Source organism: Grus americana, chromosome Z (genome assembly GCF_028858705.1).
Source record: "Grus americana isolate bGruAme1 chromosome Z, bGruAme1.mat, whole genome shotgun sequence".
In the NCBI taxonomy this organism is placed as follows: Eukaryota; Metazoa; Chordata; class Aves; order Gruiformes; family Gruidae; genus Grus; species Grus americana.
In genome coordinates this window covers 702,664-724,811 of record NC_072891.1, presented here as the reverse complement: position 1 = coordinate 724,811, position 22,148 = coordinate 702,664, and the positions used below count along the sequence as shown (strand labels likewise).

The window sequence follows — 22,148 nt, the reverse complement described above, 5'->3', positions numbered from 1 at the left end:
GCGTTAACAGGGAAATGCCGCAGCCCCGTGGCCCTGTGCTGGGGAGCGGGCGACGTTGTGCACCCACCCAGATACTGGTCCCCCAGCGAAGGCGCAGGGTCCCAAGCAGCCCTGGCTCCCTTGCAGCCACGCTCAGCCCCCGCATGCGCCCACAGGGCTCGGGGGGCACTGGGGCTGTCAGGGGGGCACTGGGGCTGCCACCGGTCTTTTGGGGGGGGGGTCACTGCTGGGCACCCCAGGGCTGTCGGGGCACCTTGGGGATGTCAGGGTGGGCACATGAGGGATGCCAAGTCGTGACCCGGCGCTGCTGGGGAGGACCCCCGGAGCTGTTGCGGACGAAGCCTGGGACTGGGGGGGCACGCTGGGGCTGTCGGGGGGGTACAGCAGGGCTGTCGGGGGGGTACCGGGGCTGTCGGTGGGGTACCGGGGCTGCTGGGGTGGCACAGGGGCTGTCGGGGTGCACACAGGGGCTGTCGGGGGGCACGCCGGGGGGGTGGCGGGGGGGCACGGCGGCGCTACCGGGGTTGCGGGGGCCGGGACGGCGGGGCGGCCGCTCCCGGCTGCCATTTCATCGCGCCGCCGCTCGGTCCCTCCATTTTCTCTGCTGCTGCCGGCGGTGCCGGCCCCGTCCCCGCCGCCGTCCCGCGCCCGCCGCCCCCCATGTAGCCCCGCGGCAGCCCCCCCCGCACACGCCCAGCCGCGGGGCCGCCTCCCGGCATGAGGAGCTGCAAGATGGTGCGGGTGGCCAGCGTGCTGGGGCTGGTGATGCTCAGCGTCGCGCTGCTCATCCTCTCCCTCATCAGCTACGTCTCGCTCAAGAAGGACAACATCTTCGGTGCGCCCCGCGCCGCCGGCCCGGGGGGGCCCCGCATGTACATGTTCCACGCGGGATTCAGGTGAGGGCGCGGCCCGGCGCGGCTCGGAATGGCCGGCCTGGATGGGCACGGCACGGCACGGCTCGGGGACGGCGGTCCGCCCTTCCCTTCCCATCCCATCCCTTCCCATCCCTTCCCATCCCATCCCATCCCTTCCGACCCCCCGCCGGCCCCGCTGCCTCCCGTGCTGTTCCCGGGGAGACCCGGCTCGGAGGGCCCGGGAAGGCCCCGCGGCCGCGGCCCGAGCGCTCGGCGCAGCCCCTGGCCCGCAGCGGGGATGCGGCTCCCCCCGCGCCCGGCAGCCTGCCCCCGCCGCCAGCCCCGGCCGTGCTCCGCGCCCCGCGGGGGTGCCCCGGGCCGGCGGGGAGCGGGAGGGTCCCCCGGGGGACCGCGGTACCGGGGGGGGGGGGGGAAGTGGGCCGGGCGTGGGAACCGCAGTGCCCCGGGGGTGCTGAAAGGCGGGGAACGGCCCCACGCCACCCGGCCCGGCACGGCCCGGCACAGCCCGGGATGGCACGGCCCGGTATCGGCCCGGCATGGCCCGGCACAGCCCGGTAGGGCCCGGTAGGGCCCAGCACGGCCCGGCACAACGCGGTACATCCCGACCCGGCCCGGCCCGGCACATCCCGGTATCGGCCCGGCACAGCCCGGCACAGCGCGGTACCGGCCCGGCACAGCCCGGCACAGCCCGGTACAGCCCGGTACCGGCCCGGCACCGGCCCGGCACAGCCCGGCACAGCCCGGTACAGCCCGGTACCGGCCCGGTACAGCCCGGCACAGCCCGGTACAGCCCGGCACAGCCCGGTACCGGCCCGGCACAGCCCGGCACAGCCCGGCGGGGAGCGGTGCGGCGGGCGCTGTCCGCGGTGCTGATACCGGCCGACACGGGGGTCGGGCCGGGCACGGCCAGTAACGGGCTGCGGGTCTGTGTGTGTGTGTGTGTGTGTCTGCGTGTGTCTGCGTGTGTGTCTGTGTGTGTGTGTCTGTGTCTGCGTGTGTCTGCGTGTGTGTCTGCGTGTTTGTGTGTGTCCGCGTGTGTCTGCGTGGGTGTGTGTCTGTGTGTGGGGGGGTGTGTCTACGTGGGGGTGTGCCTGTGTCTGCGTGGGTCTGTGCGCTCCTTCCCAGGTCCCAGTTCGCGCTGAAGTTCCTGGACCCCTCGTTTGTCCCCATTACGAACTCCCTGAGCCACGAGCTGCAGGAGAAGCCCTCCAAGTGGGCCTTCAACCGGACCGCGTTCGCACATCAGAGGTGAGCCTGCGGCAGGGCGCTGCGCCCACATCTTTCCTCCTCGCGCTCCCCGGGGCTGTCCCCTTCCCCCCCCAGGATTTAAGAAAATACAATCAGGGGCTGCTAAATACTCGGAGCTCTGAGTAATTTGCCAGCGATAAGAGACAAAGGCTGAATCAGAGCATTTCCCCAGATGGTTACAGCTATCTTGGAAGAATTGATTATTTCAAAGCAGGACACCAAGCTGCAACACACGTTATTTTACCAAACAGAATGTGACCCAGTTTCCCGAGGTGCAAGTGAAATTGTCATTACTTCAAGATAAATGGCTGGGGTTTTAAAACTTGAAACGAATCGGACCGTAACAGCCACGAAATACCGCATTCATGGAGGCCAAAGCACGCCCAGCTAAACTTCCCAGCTAACGGCAGCTGTGAGCGGGTGCAGTGCTGCTCTGCCGCCTTCTTCCTGCGGCTGAGGGGCGGGCAGAGAGCGGGGTTCGGATGGGGGCACCCTCCTTGTGGTCCCCTTCTGCCTCCTCGCTGCGGGTTGCACCGACCTTCCTGCTCTGTGGCAGCGGAAAGGGTTTCTCGGTTCCTTCAGCTTCCTCGAAGCTGCTCCGTACTTCATGGGAAGTAGAATGTGCTTTCAGTTTTCTCACTGTGGTGTGAACTTGGTGGTGTCTGGCCAGCCTCTTTTATTTATTTGCTTTACTGATATATATAATATACTTTATACACTTTATATATTTTTTCTTTTATATATATATATTAAAAATTTCTATAAAAGAAAATAAAAACATTTGTCCATTTAAGATAGCTACTCCCATCTTGGACTGTGATTTTGTGCTGACAGATGCCTGCTGTTTCAGACACCGTCTTGTGACTCTCCCGCCTGAGAAGCAGCCACCCAGGCCCGTCGGCTCTGTGGCCTGCCAGAGCCAGGATGGGGCCGCTGCACCGCTCGGTGCTGGCGGGCAGGGCTCGGGCTTCCCTCCTCCCCTCTGGTCACTCTCCATCACAGCAGGCCGAGTAACGCCCTTCTAGTGCCGGCCAGCACTGCCCGCTGCCCCTAAGGAGCCGAGGGCCGCAGAGAGGAGATGGCGCTTTGCCTGCCCCATCCCTTCCCCGGGACATCCCAGGCGCAGTGACCGTGGCCACCCTCAGTATTGCTTCGTTCCTGGCACCACCGCTCGTCCTTCATGAGTCTATCTCTGTGCCACCCCTCCGATGAATTTAGCTAATGCCCCAGGATTTGCACTTGTCCGTTAGCCATAACCCATAATTCGGGCACCCAGTGGGACTCCATTAATGCTTAGACATCGGAGGATGCGAGCTGGAAGAAAGGTTCTTTGTTTTCCATAAGCATGAGCAAATAAAGGGATATTGGTTTTCTAATTTTATGCCCTGCTAAGGAAATTCCTGAGCAGGGTTGGTTTAGTTCAGTTTTTAAGTATCCCTAATAACCCTTGGGAAAATGCTGGCGTGCTTGCCCAGCTAAGACATTAAGGAATTATATTTACATAAATGGAGACAGCGACTGTCATTGTTTTTGTGATTCAAAGCGTCTTAATGAGAACACAAAAAATGCACGTATTTAAAAATCACCTCCCGTTAATTCAACTGAATATCCTGGACCGCTTGGTTTTCTTCCCATACCTTGTGGCAAACATGACACCCATCGTTACCAAAGATCCGCGGGCCAGTTCCAAGCGTGACACGCGTGCGGAGGGCGCGAGCAGAAACCGACCCGGCAGGCCCGTGTCACAGCGCGAACAGAACTGTGCCGCACACCACCCCTCAGCAAGGTGGCGGGGTACCGAGAGCTGCGCGCCCCGGACTCACACAGCGAATCCAATGTTTTAATCCCGACACTGTTCCAAGAGACACGGACACATCCTTAGCTGGCGTCAGGAAAGCCAAGCGGAGCTCTAGGTGATTCAGCTCCGTAATTCCTGTCTACTTATATTAATTTAAAAGCCATTGCACCACATTGCTCAGGAAACTACTACATTAAAAAAAAAAATAGAAAAATGCAAGTCTAGCTGGAAAGAAAACCTCTCTACCGCAGAAACAGGGGAAAAATAACTCCATGTTTTCTTTTCTTTTGCTGTTTTATTTTAGGCAAGAAATCCTTCAGCATGTCGATGTGATAAAAAATTTCTCTTTGACCAAGAATAGTGTTCGGATTGGACAGCTGATGCATTACGATTATTCCAGCCATAAGTATGTTTTCTCTATCAGCAATAACTTCAGATCGCTGCTTCCCGACGTGTCGCCGATCCTGAACAAGCATTACAACATCTGCGCCGTGGTTGGAAATAGCGGGATCCTGACCGGGAGTCAGTGCGGGCAAGAAATAGATAAGTCCGATTTTGTTTTTCGTTGCAATTTTGCTCCAACCGAGGCTTTCCAAAAAGATGTTGGAAGGAAAACCAACCTTACAACCTTCAACCCCAGCATCCTGGAAAAGTATTACAACAATCTTTTGACCATTCAGGATCGCAACAACTTCTTTTTAAGTCTGAAGAAGCTTGATGGGGCCATTCTTTGGATCCCCGCTTTTTTCTTCCACACGTCAGCAACGGTCACGAGAACACTGGTTGACTTCTTTGTTGAGCACAGGGGGCAGCTAAAGGTCCAGTTGGCTTGGCCGGGAAATATAATGCAGCACGTTAACAGGTGAGTATTTTTGCCACGTACCCTGTCCCTCCCTCCGTACAGATACACCGCTCGCTGTTTTTCTGTTCACGCCTGCTCTGGCAGGCACCGTCTGGCAAGTCCGGACCCGCTTCTGCTCGTTTGTAGAGCAAAAGCGGTTTGTGGTTGCTTCAGGAAGTACTTCGGTTATCTCCTGCCCGACTGATACCCGGCGCGGCAGAGGTGGGTTGGCTGCTGGTGCCGGGGCACGGTCCGTGACCGGGCTCCGCTCCTGCCGCCGCTTCCGCAGAGCCGGGGGAGCGCAGGGGAGCGGAGGGAGATGCTGCAGGAGCAAAGCACCGCTTAGGGAAGAGCTCGCTGCTCTCAGCTAGCAAATAGGGATGCTGACAGGCAGCGGCAGCGTGCTCCAAGGAAAGCTGCGATAAATCAAAGGAGGATGAGGTTGCCGCCTCTTTAGCCAATGCAGGTGGGACGGGAGCCAGTGAATCGTACTTTTCTGGGTAAGGCACTACCTCTCCCGGTTCAAACCCAGCAACGTGCTGAAGGGGACCACAAGAGCCTCTCGAGCGGGGTGCTGCTAAGGTTGCTTTGCGCTCCCGGCCGTTGCGGACTGACCTGAAGAGCAGTCTGGGCCTTCTGCGGGCTGTCAGCCCCGATGCTCTCCAGGCAGCACCTTTTCTCCCTTCCAGCAAACCTGGGGCACTACTTGCACCCCAGACTACCGTGCCTTTGTTTTTTTCGCAGGTACTGGAAGAACAAACACTTGTCACCCAAGCGGCTGAGCACAGGTATTCTCATGTATACCCTCGCTTCTGCCATATGTGAAGAGATTCACCTGTACGGATTCTGGCCCTTCGGGTTCGACCCCCACACGAGGGAGGACCTCCCGTACCACTACTATGATAAGAAGGGAACAAAGTTCACGACCAAGTGGCAGGAGTCCCACCAGCTGCCTGCAGAGTTCCAGCTGCTCTACAGGATGCACGGTGAAGGACTGGCCAAACTCACCTTGTCGCATTGTGCCTAAGAACCTAAATCTCAAAGTGCCAAATGATTGTCTAAAAAGTGCCCAAAACCGAATTAAACATTCTTCAGATATAATTCTAAAAAAAAAAAAAAAAAAAAAAAAAAAAAAAAAAAAAAAAACCCAACAAAACCCCACTCTAAAATATTTTGCATAATATAAAGATGCTTTTTAGTCACCCTTGTCGCTGCTCATCAAAGGGTTTAAGCATATTTAGCAGTGCAGAAGCATTTATCAAATTCTGTGGATGCTGTTCATGCAGCAGCAAAGTTGAAATATTTTGCATTTATAAATATGCCACTAAGTATGTTTTAAGATATGTTCATATTTTAGCATTCCCCTAAATGCCCTAAATCTCTTAATTTTATTGTTCCTTCCCAATTAGAACTAGAAATGCTAATTTTCAGAGGTTTTGCTTATTTTGTATATGTTGCTATCAATAGCTCAGCAAACATTTAGTGCCGTGGCCGATCGAGAAAGCCGCTCTGAATTCCAGTTCTTCGTCACCTGCAAGTTCTTCGGCGTGGATCCTCGTTTCCACCGCCTGCATATTTTCATATTTACTGAGTTTTACCTTTCGTAAAGAACACCGTGAAGGAGGTGATCACAACATAGCTTGTACCTTAGCTAGGCGTTTATATTGCTCTCAGAATACTTCAGCGATTTACTTCACCTTGGGCCAAAGCCCAGTCCAAATTAGCCAGGCTGAACCGTGGTCGCCCCCACCCGTGTGACGCTATTTGCTCCTTTGATTTTCAAGTTCAGCCACCACAAGGAACGGAATTAGGTTTCTCCAGAGATGTGTTGGGTGCGAAGAGCCCCAAGCCCCGGTGCGGGCGCACCTCTCTCTGCGCCTGCTCTCCGCACCCTCCGACGACAGGGGGTTCTTTGGCAGGACGATCCCCCGAGCGAGGAGCACCGGGGCTCCCGCCCATCCCTTTGCACCCACGGAGCCCGCCGGCGCTCCTCGTTGCCCCCTCCCTGCATGCGTGGCCCCGCCACGGGCTGCACCCCAGGGTGCTGTGGGGCAAGGAGCGGCGGTACCGGACGTAGGCACTCTCTGCGTTTCCGTCCGTCCGTCCCGCGGTGGCAGTGGGGCGTATCGCCCAGCGATGCCGGTCTGTAGGGAGCAGTCAGAGCCTTCGTTAGCCCAACTAACGGCGACGGGGCAGACGGGCCGGCCGGCCCCTGGGGTCAGCGAGGCTCCGGTCGTCCCCCTGCCGCGACCCGCGGCGGTCTGGCGAGGGGTGCCCGGCCCCCGGCTCCGCAGGCAGGGCTGGCTGGGCAGGCACCGGCTGGCCGGGCAGCGCCGGGAGCCAGGCACCGGGATTTCTAAAAGTGGGGTTTACAGGGAAGCGAGCGCGGCAGGAGGGAGGAGGAAATACAGTTACCAGATTTCCCCTTTTACAGCTCTAAGTCCAGGCTCAGCCGGCTGGGTCAGCGGCCCCGTTTCCAGCCACCAGCTGCCGTCCCAGGCAGTCGGGCACGGCTTCCCCAGCACCGATGAAAATCAGGCTGCCTGTGGAGGGACAAACCCTAGGGTCACGCACGGTTTGAGAGTGCTGGCCGTTATGTCTCAGGATAGAGGAGCCTGTAAAATAACTGGGTTTCTTATGACGACAATATGCTTTTACAAGTATTTTAACATTTTTCTGCCGTTCTGTGTGATGCCGAGAACTGACTACACACTGAACGGACGCAAAATCCAATTTAAAATTGTACTTTAAAATGGCACATTTTAATTTTTCTCAGCCTCTTTACCTCCAAGCGGGCACAGGAGGTGAGGAAGGAGATCTCGAGTACCACACCAAGCCTGAGCGGCCTGGAGCATCTCCCGGTGCCCGCCGCTGCCCCGCTGCGGCACCGCAGCTCTGCCGGCCCCCGAAGCCGTGCCCCCCCCTCTCCCGTGCCCCGTGTGGAAGGGGAGCCGGAGGCTCTCCCCCCCATTTTAATTATCCCACATTTTCTGGCTTTTGCTTTTCCCAAGGCTGTCCGGGGCTGGGGTGCGCTGCGGAGGGGTGTCCCCCACGCACAGACCCGGCCCTGCAGGGAGCCGCGGCGCTTCCCCGCTCGGCTGTTTCAACCTGGCTCAGCGTTCCCGGGGCTCTGGCTCTCCGTGCTGTCGTGTCGGTCCCGCGCTCATCGCCGTTCCCACAGCAGAGTACGACCTCTAGCAACTGTTATTATGAAGACGTAGTCGTGCAGTGATGGTGGTGTCTTATGCCATATGGTGCCGTATGAGTTGTTCTTGATATTATCACGTGTTCGTTGTGTCGTCGTCGCGCGTGAGGGCCCGGGCCAGGAGCAGTTTGGCTGTGCTGGGCGCGGACCACGGCGAGCGCGGGGACAGGCTGTCCCCATCGCTCGCAGCTGCCTCCCTTGGGGGAAGGACCAAGTCCTCCCCACCTCTGCGAGTTTGCGGGATTGCACCCGCGGACGGGCAGCCCTGCCCGCGAGCCGTGGGGCGGCCGGCAGGAGCGCGGGGACGGGCGCGAGGGGCTCGGTGGAGAGCACTGCCTGCGAGCGGCCGTGCCGCCACGCTGCCGGACGCCCGGACCGCGGGGAGCTGCCGGGGCCGGGAGCAGCCAGGCAGCACCAGCCCCGACCGAGTCCCGCGGGAAACCTTCCCCGAGTGCTGGAGTGTGCGGGTTGGTTTTACCCCAGAAGAGACATTGCCCAGGGAAGGGAGAGTTCTGCACTGGTTGTTAATGAAGGGCAGTCGTTAATCATCTCGGCTATCGTTTCCTGTTGGGCTGGACGGCAGCTGCGTGCTCGCTAAGGCAGGCGGGTCGCTTTGCAGGCCGCTGAGGTGCACGGCTGAAGGGGCGCCCAGCGGCCGGGAGCTCGGCAAAGAGCCCACCGGGGCTGGGGTTTGGGGGAGAAGGGCCACCCCGAACCCCAAGGGACGCCGTCTGGCTCCTGGCGAATGCCGGGTATTTCTAGTAAGAGGCAGGTTATCAGTTTCCTGTAGGGAGTGATCATCTTTACTCAGCAACCGAAAGAAACGCCCCCCGTTATCCTTTGCCTGACCGCGGGGGCCGCCGTGCGCTGCCCCGTTCTGGGCTGCCGGCTCCCAGCGGGGCATTGCCCTGGCAGCTCTTGCCCGGCTGCCGCACGGCGTTTCCGTGGCGTAACTACTTTAAATTACACGTAGTCGCAAGTAAACGCTCGTTAGCCTAAACAAGCGTGTGTCTGTCCGTGCACCTCCTGCGTCTCCCGGAGGCCCTTTTTGCAACGGGGATGCTCAGCCCCGGGGCGAGACCTTGCTCTGGTCCAGCTGCAGCTCCGCGTGCCTTCTCCCCTGACGGCAGCGGGACCGCTCGTGGAGCAGGGCACTGGATGTTACCCGGCCGGCACGGAAACAGATGGACCTGCCGCGTAACTGCATAGCGAAACGCGGACGTGGCAGTCTCCGGAGTCAAACCATCCCGGGGGGAGCTGTGCAATGCTGGGAAGCTGCATGGGACAGGCTGCCCCATCCCCCGCGTCCCCGGGGAGGGCCGGCAGCAGAAGCTGAGGACGCTGCAAGGGTTTGCGTGGCTGCGGCACCCGAGCGGCAAAGCTCGTGTGGAGCTGGTTGGCACAGCCCGGCGGCGTCCGGCCGCTGCCCGAGAGCCCGTGCGGGACGAGGCAAGTGTCAGCTCTGGCGTGCCCGAGGGCCTCGGTCCTGAGCACTGCACATCTTCCCTCTGCTCAAACCACTGCTTTAGGGCATCCGGGAGAGAAGGGAAAATGTAAAAATTAGAAACTGAAACCGAAAGCCTGAATTGCCCCAGGGTAGTTTTTTAATTTTTCATAATTGATTTCTGTAACTTTTATTTCCCTTCCTAATCACAAGAAAACTCGGGGAAATTGCCCACGGCTGGAATTTCTGCTCCCTCCCCCAACTCGCGCCCCCGGCCCGGTTCCCACGGCTGCACGGGAGCTCTGCGACGCCCCGCTCACCCCCAACCCCAGGGAGCACCGGGGGCGCAGCACCACGGAAGGGTGCTTCGGCGCACGGTACCTTAATTTGATCTGGCTTGGTTTAAGCAAACGGGATGTGTCTGTCAGCCGGGCCCTGTTACGGCTGAAGGCAGCAGACCCCGCCGGGGGGTCTCTGGGGAGAGCCCCAGTGCCCTGCAGCCCCCTCCGCCCCCGGAGAGGGACAGGACCCGCCGTGGGTGCCGGGAACGGCCCTGGCAGCACAGCTGGAACTTTCCAGAGGCACAAAGAGGCACCCAGAGCAGAGGAGGAAGCACGAAAACGCCTGCAAATATTCGGAAATGGGAATACGGAAAAATTATTGACAGAGCGCCATATTATATCATTGATTTTTAAGCAAAACTCCCCATCGATTTTTCAGAACCACATTGAACATTTCAGAATCATTGATTTTAATGGGGAGTTCTGCCCCAAAATCAATGGCGCAATGCAGCCCAAAGTAAATTGCTTCTTAGTATCAATATTTTTTGTCCAAGCTGTAGCAATGTGGAAAACCGTCTTAAAACGCGCATCTTTTGTTTTCGCCTGTTTTCTTAGATGCTCTTCGAATTCTGCTTTTATAGAGAGCCCGGCGGGGAAGGGCGGCTCGTGCCAGCCGCGGCCCAGGGTGGGCTCCGCTCCCCGCGCAGGGAAGGACCCTCCCGGTGCCCCGCGGTCAGACGGGGCTCTTTCCCACGGCCCCACGTCAGGCTGGTCTCTGCAGGACCTCGCGTTAGGGGCACAGCGGGGTGACCCCCCCACACACACACACCCCCCCCCGTGTTTGCACCGACAGGTCTAGGCTTGGCCTCGCCTCACCGCGCCGGGCAGACGGCACCCAAGGGTCTGGGACTGCGGCAAATGGGGTCTCCCCGTGAGCCGGGGGAGGCCAGCGCTGGGTGCCGGGCAGGAGACCGGGGCGCTGGCTGCTGGCGTCCCTCAGCTCGGAGGGGCCCTCGGAGAAGCCCGCGGGGGGCTGCCGCGATGCGGGGGGAAGGCGATGGGGTGTGGTGGGGTCTGACGGAGAGAGGAGGACCGAGGGGTGCGGAGAAGGCGGCAGCTGAGGGGGAGAGGCTCCCCGGGGCAGGAGATGCCTTTCTGGTCATCTGCTCCCCCCCGGCCCGATTCGGTACCTCCTCGCCTGGGCTCTTCCTCCCCTGGGCCTGGCCCAAAAGCTTCCCGCCTCTGCCCACCGAAATGAATTCCGGTGGCTCAGGGGAAGCGCGCGCTACCGTTACTGAACGTCTGGACGAGCGAATATAGCTCCATGAAAGTGCGCGCGACGCGACGCGATCGATATTGGTCAGCGCGAAACATTTTAGTTCACAAAATCAAGAGAAGGCCGGGGAAGGGTCCGGCGGGCCGCGGGCCCGCTCGCCTGGGCTGGAGGACAGCGTCCCACACGCTGCGGGCAGCCCGAGGCGAGCGGCAGCCGCGTCCCGCTCCGGCCCGACGGGATGGGCGCTGAGGGCCCGCGGCTGCGGCAGGGACCGTCACCGGGGGCTCGGGGCTGTGCGCTGCGGTCGGGGGGAGCGGGCCGCCGGGCAGGGCTGTGAAGAGGGGGTGTACATAGGAGTGGAAATACGTGTGTTACCTTCCCTTCTTTTAGACATCTCGGGTTTGTATTTGCGTTGCTTGCATCTCTTCAGTGAATGGTAGCACGATCCATGAAAACAAAGTCATTCTGGCTACCGGTTTTAATTGTGGAGTATACCAAAAAGCAAGCGTTTGTGAAATATAACTAACTGTGAATGGAGGTTGCAAAACCAGATTGTTTAGAAAAAAAGCAGGTTTTCTGTAAATGAATGTGTCTTTATTCTAATGGCTATACAGTTCAATGCCTGATGGAGTTGTTTTCAATAAAAAAAGATAAATATTTTAAAAAAGGAAAAAAAAATGCCATAATTGTAATAAAGGATTCATTATTTAACGGCCATACTAAAAGCATTATTTATTTTTAAATGGCTAATGTCCGTAAAGGGCCAGGGCACAGTCTCAGGTGAACGGCAAAGCCGCAGACGTTGCAAGCGAAGCTGCTCCCGCCGAGAGCGAGCCCCTGTGGCGCCAGAGGGGCCAGGATCGGGCCCGCGGGCTGGCGTGCTTCGTACCAGACGTGGCTCCAGCGCCGAGGCCCGAGCACGCCAGCACGGCACGGCGTGCCTGTAAAGACGTGGGCACGCTGGCGAGCAGCGCCCCGGCCCTTCTCGTGGCGGAGCACCGCATCCTCGTCACGAGCCTCGTTTGTGGAGAACAACGCGCCGATTCGTTTGGGATCGCTCAGCAATGTGATTCTTTGGTGTGAATGTGCCTGCGACATCGACTCATGTGCCAAAACACAATCTTGAATGCGTTGTTTTTAAATAAAATGTTTTATTGTGCATTGAAAGTCTGTAAAGCTCAGCTGTGTCCGCTTCTTCCTTATCATTTCCTGAGCTGCTCACTGCCCGTGATCGTGACGGGCCTGCACCGGGAGGGTTTCTGCGCTGTGGGCACACTCTGCTGAGCACCAGAGCATCGGTTGCATCAAAAAGCTTTCTGTCTTTTAAAGGCTACGCTGTGGGGTTGGAAACGTGCTCAGGGTGCATGAACGCGTGCCACGGAGACTCCACCCTAGCAAAATACGAGCGCGGCTTCGTGCAGCCCACGTTTTATTTCGGGTGCTGGACTAACAGGAGTCACTCGTGAGAGAGGTTTTGGTGCCAGACCCCGCTGGTGGCTCCCCTCGGGACACCCGTGACGGACGCTCCGGGACGACATGGCGTGTGCTTTGCTCAGCCCCGTGCCTGGCATACGGATCTCCAGGGAGGGCCCCGGTTGGGGCACACCCCAACATCCGCCCAGCCGGGCTCACTCGCTTCTCACGTTCCCAGCCCCGCATCCCTTAGCCCCAGCCCTGCATCCCTTAGTTCCAGCCCCACATCCCTCATTCCCAGCCCCACATCCCTCATTCCCAGCCCCGCATCCCTCGGTCCCAGCCCCGCATCCCTCGGTCCCAGCCCCGCATCCCTTAGTCCCAGCCCCACATCCCTCATTCCCAGCCCCACATCCCTTAGTTCCAGCCCCGCATCCCTTGGTCCCAGCCCCGCATCCCTTAGTCCCAGCCCCACATCCCTCATTCCCAGCCCCACATCCCTCATTCCCAGCCCCACATCCCTTAGTCCCAGCCCCACATCCCTCATTCCCAGCCCCGCATCCCTCATTCCCAGCCCCACATCCCTCATTCCCAGCCCCGCATCCCTTAGTCCCAGCCCTGCATCCCTCATTCCCAGCCCCACATCCCTCATTCCCAGCCCCGCATCCCTCATTCCCAGCCCCGCATTCCTTAGTCCCAGCCCCGCATCCCTCATTCCCAGCCCCGCATCCCTTAGTCCCAGCCCTGCACCTCCACAGCCCCATCGAGGCAGGCAGACCCGCTGCCGTTATCCCGGCAGCCCACACCACCCAGCCGGCAGAATTCCCCCCGCCTCCTTTGGCACCACGCTGATGAGCACAAATTACCCTTCATGCTAACGAGCCCAAACAGCTAGTGCTCTCTCCCACTGTAACTGATTTTTTTCCTCCCGAGTGGGTAAATACGGAGACTATTCACCGATTCAAGCACGCTTACCAGCTCGACAATAATCCGACCGAAATAATTACGCAAGATCCAGCGCGCGTCAAAAGGGAGCACAGTCCCGTTTTCAGAAAGGTGCCCAAATCTGGGGTCTCTGCAGGTGGGATTTTCCACAGGGGATGGAGATCCCCGTCGCAGAGACGGACCCCAGATTAGAAGGAAACCCCGGCTCACGCGGTGCAATAAAACTCGCAGCTGTCAGGGTGCCCCGGGGTCTGCGTGCGGGGGGGGGCACGGGCACGCCGGGGGTGCTGTGCGCCCCGCTCCCCACAGCCGCCCCGGGGAGTGCGGCCCCACGCGCCCGCGGCCGGGTACGAGCATTAACTGCTGAGGAGAGTTCGACTTCCACATTGGTCACCTCGAGCTGGTATCTGGAGTTCCAGTTACCCTTTGCCCACAGCTCTCGTGCAAGCTCCAGGCGTCTTTTCTGCCAGTGAAACGGATGTTAAATACCCCCCAAAATGCCCCATCAAAAATCCCCACGAGGAGCCCTGCCGGCGACGGCGCCCGCACCCGGCCCAGGGCGCAGCGGGCTCGCGGGGGGAGCTGGGCGCTGCCCCAAGCCCGGGGGGGTCAGCAGCCGCTCTTCTCCTGCGTCAGCGGCCAGTTCAGCGCACTCGCCCCCGGGTAAGCGCAGCCCGAGCCGTGACCCCCTCGGCCTCCGTGCCTGTGGGTCTGGAGCCCCGGGAGCTGCCGTCCTGCTGCGTCAGAGCCGATCGATCCTCCCTGCTCCGTTTCTGCCAGTTCCCGGGCCAAGAGGGGACGTGCTGGGTGTCCTCGCCGGCTCCTGCGAGGATCTCTGCCGTGGGCTGGAAGTTCACGGAAGCCGGGAGGGGCCGTGGCAGCCCCCGGTCAGAGCTGCATCGCGCTTCCCCAGGCACGTCGCGCAGCGCAGCTGAAAGGCAGCGCTGACTGATTTACGGACTTTCCAGATTTTGAACCGACTGATTTAAGGACTTGTACTGCTGCAGAAGCCGCTGCCTTATTTCTCAGTTCTCATAGTGCTGATTGCCCCACCATTAAAAATGTGCTTTGGATCTCGAGCCCTTTATTACAGGCAGCTTGCGGGCATCGGCTCCTTTCACGCCTTTATGAAGTTAAGAGGGTATCCAGTAAGGGGAACATTCTCCCCGTGTCTACAAATTCCTCTTCATTGCGTATTTCGGTGCCTGTGAGAGCAGCGCAGGAGTGTACCTGGCCCCCTCCCGTCCCTGGTTAGGACTCACCAAACCCCGGCAGCGGCGGGGCTCTTCGGGAAACACCGGCCAGGAGCTGTGCGGGTTCCCCTCTAACCGCTGCTCAAGCCTGAGCGGGTGCCAAATCCATCTACCTTAGTGCTCATCGTCTAGCAATAGTCGCTACGGGATATTTTGGGGATACCAAACCCCAAAATTATGTAAAAAGTGATAATTTAGGTGCTAACCAGAATAGCTAAAAATTCTAAGCAGTTTCCAGCAACTCTTTGTAAAATCACATCTACAAAACCAAGACATCAGCTGTCACCTAATCTGGTTCCCTCCCGATTAAGGCAGCGTCAGTATTCCACAGCACACTCTATACCACTTTGTTCAAGCCGATTTTAAACATAACGGCTGGCTGCTGAGGCGGGAGCAAAGTCGGGGTAAACCCGGCGCGGTCGGGGCTGACCGAGAGCTGCCGCCCCGTTTCTCGGAGCGTTTCTGCTCTCTGAACAAGGTCGGTATTCAAACCCACCTCAGGACATCTCTGGCTGGGACGGCTTGTTCTCGGTGTGTTCCGACGTGCAAATTGCTCCGGAGAGGTTCGCCTGGCACAGCACAAATGCAAGTCAGCTCCCGAATCACGCCTGTCGCTCTTGCACGCATCGGGGACTCTCACCACCAAAATTTAACCCCCACGCCTTTACACAAACTGGGGGCTCGCCGCCCCGGGCTGTCCGTGTGGAAGTTTCCAGAGCAGGGCTAGCAGTCTGGGCAGCCAGTTATCGATCTTTGAAAAATGTTTTAGGCATAAATGAAAAAGCATTATCTGTCTGTGCTGCTTGCACGCTTCCCACCCCTAATATCTCCTGTATCCGATATATCTGCCCTCGAAGTGATGGCGGGAGAGAGGCCGGTGCCACTGTCTCCATTTGAGAGGCAGGACATGGCAAAGCGGGGGGGGGGCAGCCACGTCCGAACTGTGGGGTGCACCCGTTGATGTGGGTCCCTCCCTTGGGTTTTGTCCCCGTCCTGCCCGCAGATCCGGCACCGCCGCATCCCCCCTCACCGCGGGGGCTGCCGGGCCCCCGTGTCCCTGCTGGGGTCAGCCCCGCCGGGTCCCTCCGCGCCAGCGTCACCGTTTCCCAACGCTTCCCACAAACCAAACAAGCGGGGGCCCTCCTGCTCCCAAGATAAATATTGCACGCTGGATCCAGTTTTAATCTTTAACCGCGGTCCTCGCCGGCCAAGTGTGCCATCGGCCACGCCAGGACAGCCCCGCTGCCCCTCTCGCAGCGGGGGGCCGGGGTGCGCCGAGCCGGGGCTGTCCCACGCACGAAACCCCCCAAGCAGCCACCCACCCGCCGCCCCGGCCCCCACCTCCACCCCGCACCTCCTGGCTTCGCACACCGTGCCACGGGGACGGCACCCCCATCCCTGGAGGAGCTGCTGTTTCTGCCTGGCGAGGACGCGGGGGCACGGGGGGGCTCTGGCGGCTGCTCGGGGAACCCCTGCCAAGGGCAGCCCTGCGAGTGCCGCTCAGGCTGGGATTTACTGCCCCGTAGCCCAATTTCTAGTGTAGTGATGGGAGAGGAAAAATCCTTTCCTTCGTCTTCCCACCCAGAAATCCGAGGAAGGTTCCCCAGAGCCTCTGCCCCTCGGTGCCGGAGCCGGAGGGTGCCGGCGGTGGAGGCAAGCAGCCCGGAGCGGGGCTCGCTTCCCTGGGTAGCCCCTGCGCCGTTTTTCCTGTTTATCAATTTGCACTGATAAAGCTGGATTCAACTTTCTCAGGCCTGTTTTACCCTCTAAACTGTCCCCAAAAAAACTCAGGAGGAAAAAAAAAAACATATTTTCCGCCTTGTTTTTTGCTTCTAAATTACTGAAATCCTGTCTGGGAGAACAAAAATCACAAGGAGGGTTGGTTCTGCTTCTCATGAGCAAAACTGAGTCCCTGGGCAGCAGTCAGCCCTGGGGCCAGTCCAGGTTTAAGTCCCCTCTGGACCCGTGTCCAGCTGCGCTGTCGTCCCTGAGAAGACGTCACGGGGGGCTGGAGCCGGCCCCTCTGCCCTCTGCAGCGAAGAAAGGAGTTGCGAGAGCGATTTCAAAATACCAAAAGAAAACACTTGCAAAATGTGTTTAAAAGCAGGTGAAATTGCGTGGGCGTCCCTGGCCGGCTCGTGCTAGCTATTTTAAGGGAAAGCTCGCCCGTGGCCGTGCCACGTCCTGCGCTACCGCGAGCACACGTGATGGAGCCCTGGGCTCCCGCTTCTCTGCGCAGTTCGGGTCAGGGCAGTTTCGCAGCACTGAAGGGCCAGGGCCTTCTCTTCCCCACGCTCAGGCATGGCTGGGGGTGCTGGGGGAAACCGCGGAGTCCAACCCCTGGTGAACAACAGAGGAGAGGATTCAAACACCCAGGGGTGCCACAGCCAAAAAAAGAAGGCTGCTGAGCAAGGAAGCCTGGGGCAATCGCGGCCGGGCCATGTCGGCCCCCAGGTCCATCCCATCTCGCCGGCCCCTCACACCGCTGCCTGCTCTGGGGGATGCGAGGGCACCCGGCAGCGGCTCCGGGAGTCCCGGCTGCAGGCAGGGAGAAGGAGGAAAGCTAACAAAGAAACCCCCTCCTCCCTCCCCCGAGAGCGGAGGGAAGCCTCTGGCAAAGGCAGCCGCGCAGGCGGGGAACGCCGCTTCCCGCTGGGCAGCCAAAGCTCGGTAGGCTGGAAGCAGCCACCGGCCGCCCCGGCTCTCCGGCACCGCTCCTGCCAGCCGTGCCCGTGCCGGCCGCCAGCGACACGGCTGACGGCAGGGGTCGGTTTGGCGTGAGTGCCAGAGGACACCCGAGCACCCTCCATCGCACACGGGGAAAGGGGCAACGGGCGCGGGGGCCTCGGGGAGCCCCGAAGCACGCGGTGCCTGCGGGGCGGAAGGGCAGAGCCCTCCCTCGCACCGTCACCAGCGGGGCTGACCCCAGCCCCGGGCTTCGCCGCCCCCGCCGAGCCGCAGCACCCCGGCCGCTCCGAGACGGCAGGCGGAGGACAGGCGACGGCGCCGCGCCACGACGTACCCGCCGCGTTGGCTACGGCTGCGCTCTGCACTGGTATTTATACGGTTGTGGGTCGATTACCGAGAAGATGTTGATAGCCGTTCGGCAAGACGCCAGAATTAGACACTAGCATGTGTGATATAACGTAATCATGGAACGCAATAATCAGGCGCAGGTTTAAACAGAAAAGGTCAAAGTCAGGCCTTATCTCCTGAATTTTGAAAATATCATTTTGTCAGGAAAAAAAAAAAATCAATTTCTCATCTCTCCTCTGTTAACTTAAAGAGAGCAGAATGGATCGAAATGACAGGCGCAGCCCAGCCCTCCGGAGGCGCTGGCAAACGCCCCTTCCACCCGCCGCGCCGGCCGGCAGCCCCGTCGCACCGGGCACACGGCAGCTCTGCGCCCCGCCACCGGAACGCTGCCTCTGCCACGCTGCCGGGCCCGGTGGCTCCCGCCTGCTGCCCGAAAGGAGCCGGCAGCCCGCCAGCCCCTGCCAAGCCACATCACCAGTGGGCATTGCCCGGAGTGGGAGCCTTGATTTGGTTTTATTTTTAGGAGAGAAAACTCTGCAGCACTTTAAGCAAACAAAGTAACCTAAAGGCGGTCAAAATGCACCCAGCAATTAAAAATTACAGTAATAGCACCCGGTTCTCATGCAGAGCAGCTGCCCAGTTCGACACAAAATGCTTAACAAAGCAGCTTCTCTTAAAGACGGGGGAGGCTCGGGCTCCGAAAGCCGGCAGTGACAGTCCCCAGCATCGAGCAATATATATTCACCGGCAATTGTAATAAACCACCACAATAGCCACAAATCCCAGGGTTCCTGCTGGGTTATGGAAGTTCCAAGTCTCGTGCCCGCCGGCACAGACCCCACGAAAGCCAAGCACCACCCCAAGTCACAAAAAGGGGGGCTAGGTGCCTACTGAGAGACCCGAATGCAGCCGGCTTTGTGAAAGGAAGGGAGATCGATACGCAATCAAGTAAAACAGTGCGATTCATCTTTTGTTCAACAAAAAGTTGCTTTTCATTTAAGTTATGAAACGTGTTAGAAGACCTTGGCAATCCTACGGAGCTAAAATTCAAAGTACGATTAATCTTAATTCCTAGGACACAGTTCCCACTCTGTAAGAGAGCACCGGGAGTTCCCAGAACGGCGGGAGGGCACGGAGGCGAGCGTCTCAGAAAGCGCGTCCTGCCGCCAGCTCACACCTGCGGGACGCGGTTTGAGCAGGGGCTGCGGTGCCTGGCTCCAGAGGAACCTTCCGCCTTCTGGGGAAGGGAAGGGGAAGGGGAAGGAAAGGGGAAAAAAAGGAAAGAAGGAAGAAAAAAAGGACGCCAGCACATCTGCGGCACCTGGCTCCCATCGGGGTCTGCCCCCCGGCTCCCCTCCCCGCCTGCCCACCGCGGCACCTCCGCCTCGGAGGGCTGCGCTTGCCTCTCTTTTCCCCAAATCAGCTGCAACTTTTGCCTTCCTTTGGGAAGGACGAAAAGGTTTCACGCATAACTTGCCCTGAACAAAGGCACCTCACGCCAGGGCTCTCTTTTTCTTCTTCCTTTTCCCTTTCCCACCGCAGGCTGACAACGGCAGGGGCGGCCGGGGCGGGGGGAGCTTCGTCTTCGCTTGGTTGGTGCCAAAAAGCACCTTGGAAATACCGTGAGCTCCCGGGACGCAGGGGGACGGCAGTGTGGAGAGGCACGGATCGGCAGCCTTTGGGATCCATAGTGTAGAAATCTACAGGGCAACGGGGTGCTATGGTACACAACCTGTCTGTGAACAGGCTCCGGGTGTCCCGGCGAGGGGCCTGGGAACGAATGGTGTCTTACCTCGGAAGAATATAAAATACAGCCCTGTGGGGGCTGGACGCAGCCTCCTCGCTCACCGGCTGCGTTTCCTTACAAGCCCCGCGGTACTTCCGCACGTCCCAAAGCAGAGGGACGCCCAGCACCCATCCCTGCCCGTACCCCGGCCTGGGCGGGTGGGCTCGGCACGCTGCCCACGGCGCTGCCCGCCCTGCCTGCAGCCCCCCGCCACCCCTGCACACCTCTGCGCCCGGGCCCTGCCCAGGATTTTACTCCCGTGTCCAACCCAGGCCGAACTCGCACTGATCCTACTGAAAAGGTGACGTTTCCCCCCATGTGTCCCCATTTCGTTACCGGAAGGACGCAGCGGGGGTGGGACCTTTACAAACGCAGAGATGGTTATCGGGGCCTGAGATAAGGATGACATAAAAAGTCTCTGTGTTACTGATTAAAGTGGAGGGGGGTGGGGATGGAGGCAGCAAAGGAAACCGCACGGCTGGGAGCAGCTGCATGGCCTGGCATGGCATGGCTCGGCATGGCACGGCATGGCACGGCACACCCATCCCGACAGTCAGGCATCGTGTGGCTCAGCCCAGCATGGCATGGCATGGCACGGCATGGCATGGCATGGCACAGCACACCCAGCCCAACAGTCAGGCACCGCATGGCTCAGCATGGCACAGCACGGCACGGCATGGCACGGCACGGCATGGCACAGCACACCCAGCCCAACAGTCAGGCACCGCATGGCTCAGCATGGCACAACACGGCATGGCATGGCACGGCATGGCACGGCATGGCACAGCACACCCAGCCCGACAGTCAGGCACCGCGTGGCTCAGCATGGCACGGCACAGCATGGCACAGCCTGGCACAGCGCGGCACAGCTCAGCACGGCCCAGCCTGGGATGGCATGGCACGGCCCAACGCACCTCGACACGGGTGCCCTGCAGCGGGGTGTGCGGAGGGCGCAGGGCCCGGCTGGAGCAGGCACGTCCCCGCTTGCCAGCTCCATGCCGGGGGCTCCTGTCCCCCTGGGCCCTGCTCCCACCGGCCCCCCTGCCCACCCCCTCGCCTGCTGCCTGCCTGCCCCCTTGCCTGCCCACCTGCCCCTCTGTGCCTTGCCCGCCCGCCCGCCTCCATCCCTCCCTGCCTCTCCCCACCGTCACCGCAGCGCCGACACCGCGCCGTGTGCCGAGGCTACGGCCGCGCTCAAGGCCCCTCTGGGAACCCGCAGGCTGTTTGCCAGCGCAGCCCCCGCTCCCCACCTCCTCCCGGGGCCCGGCCGGGCAGGACGGCCGTGGGGTCCCCCCGCGCAGCAGCGTACCTGGGGGACGGGGCACCCGGGGGGCTTCCGAGCCGTGAGGCGGGCGCAGCTCAGCGCGAAGCTGGCTGCCAGTAGCACGCTGGATCGGCGCGGGGGCTCGCAGCTCACGGCCGTGAATCCCCGGCCCCGCGACGGCACGCCAGGTGGTTTTGGCGAGGGCAAATGTGAAATAGCTCCAACCCGCTCGCTGTGGTTACGCCGGTTTGTGCCTCCGGGCTCGGCCTCGGCGGAGCAGGGGAATGCTGCTGCCCCTTCCAGCTGAGCGCCCAGACGCGGCCTGGGGAGCGGCTCTTCCTCAGCAAGACGGGACACGCACGCCCGCGTTTACCGTGGTGTGCGTGTGCGTTAGTGAAGGCGATCATGCCGGTGTGCAAAAGCAGACTGACACGGGGACACCGATGGCGCTTGTGACCGTACCGGCTCATTTACTGCTGGATGTTCATGACGCGTTTTTACAAGTCGCGCTTTCTGCCATACTCAGTAATAAGGCGCCGTGGTTTAAAACAGCACGTGGGGCGGGAGAAGAGCGCGGGGGCCGTTCGTGGGGCGGCCGTGCCGAGCGGGATGCCCGGGGGGCGCTGGGCTGGGCTGGGCTGAGCCGGGCTGGGTTGGGCTGAGCTGAGCCGGGCTGGGCTGAGCCGGGCTGGGCTGAGCTGGGCTGGGCTGGGCTGAGCCGGGCTGGGCTGGGCTGCGCTCCCCGGCTCTGCCTGCACCGCCCCGGCTGCTCCGCGGGGGAAGCGCCCGGCTCGGGGTCCCCGCCGCCGCCCGGGGCCCCCGCCGCCGCCCGGGGCCGAGCCCCCAGCTCCGCCGCCGCTCCGGGGCAGCCCCCGGCCCCCTCCCCGCTCCGGGGGCGGTCTCCCCGCGGGTCCGGCCGGACCCCCTGCTCGCCCCCCCCCCCCGGGCAGCCGAGCGGGACGAGCGGGACGCGGTTCCCCGGTCCCCACAGCCGCCTCCGCACAAAGGCGACATCCGCACGGCCGGCGCGCCGACCCGCACCGCGGGCAGCCGGGAGCGCGGGGCTGGCGGGGCGGCGGCACCGGCACCGAGCCTGCCGGGACGCGGCGCGGCCCCGCTCGGGGAAGCGGGGAGGGGGGGCTGCGGAGGGCCGGAGCGGGGCCGAGCCGCCGGAGGGGCTGCCGGGTCCGGAGGGGCTGCCGGGTCCGGGCCGTCTCCCGGGAGCCGGGCGGCCGCCGGGGCCGTGAGTGCCCGGCGTTGCGGTGCGCGAGCGGCCCCGGTAACCAGACACCCCCCCGCGCGCGGCTACAAAGGGCCGCGGCGTCTTTAAGCGCCCGGCGGCCCCCGGCCCCGCCCCGCCCCGCCCCGCGCCGGGGCCCGCGCGGCCGCCCCGCCTGTCAGTGGCGCAGGCCCGGCCCAGCGGGCGCGGCCAGGCTGTGCGCGCAGCGCGCCCTGGACAGCTCCGGCCGCCCGCAGACGGCGG

General features: G+C 61.2%; 1 protein-coding gene across 1 annotated transcript; it reads left to right on the top strand.

Annotated features, from left to right (window-relative positions):
• Positions 1 to 541: 541 nt before the first annotated feature.
• ST8SIA3 (ST8 alpha-N-acetyl-neuraminide alpha-2,8-sialyltransferase 3) lies at positions 542 to 12,135 on the top strand. The gene is made up of 4 exons (XM_054810464.1): positions 542 to 896; positions 2,001 to 2,123; positions 4,226 to 4,783; positions 5,507 to 12,135. The coding sequence occupies exons 1-4, from the start codon at positions 718 to 720 to the stop codon at positions 5,787 to 5,789; spliced, it is 1,143 nt and encodes a 380-aa protein (XP_054666439.1). The 5' UTR covers positions 542 to 717; the 3' UTR covers positions 5,790 to 12,135.
• Positions 12,136 to 22,148: the final 10,013 nt, after the last annotated feature.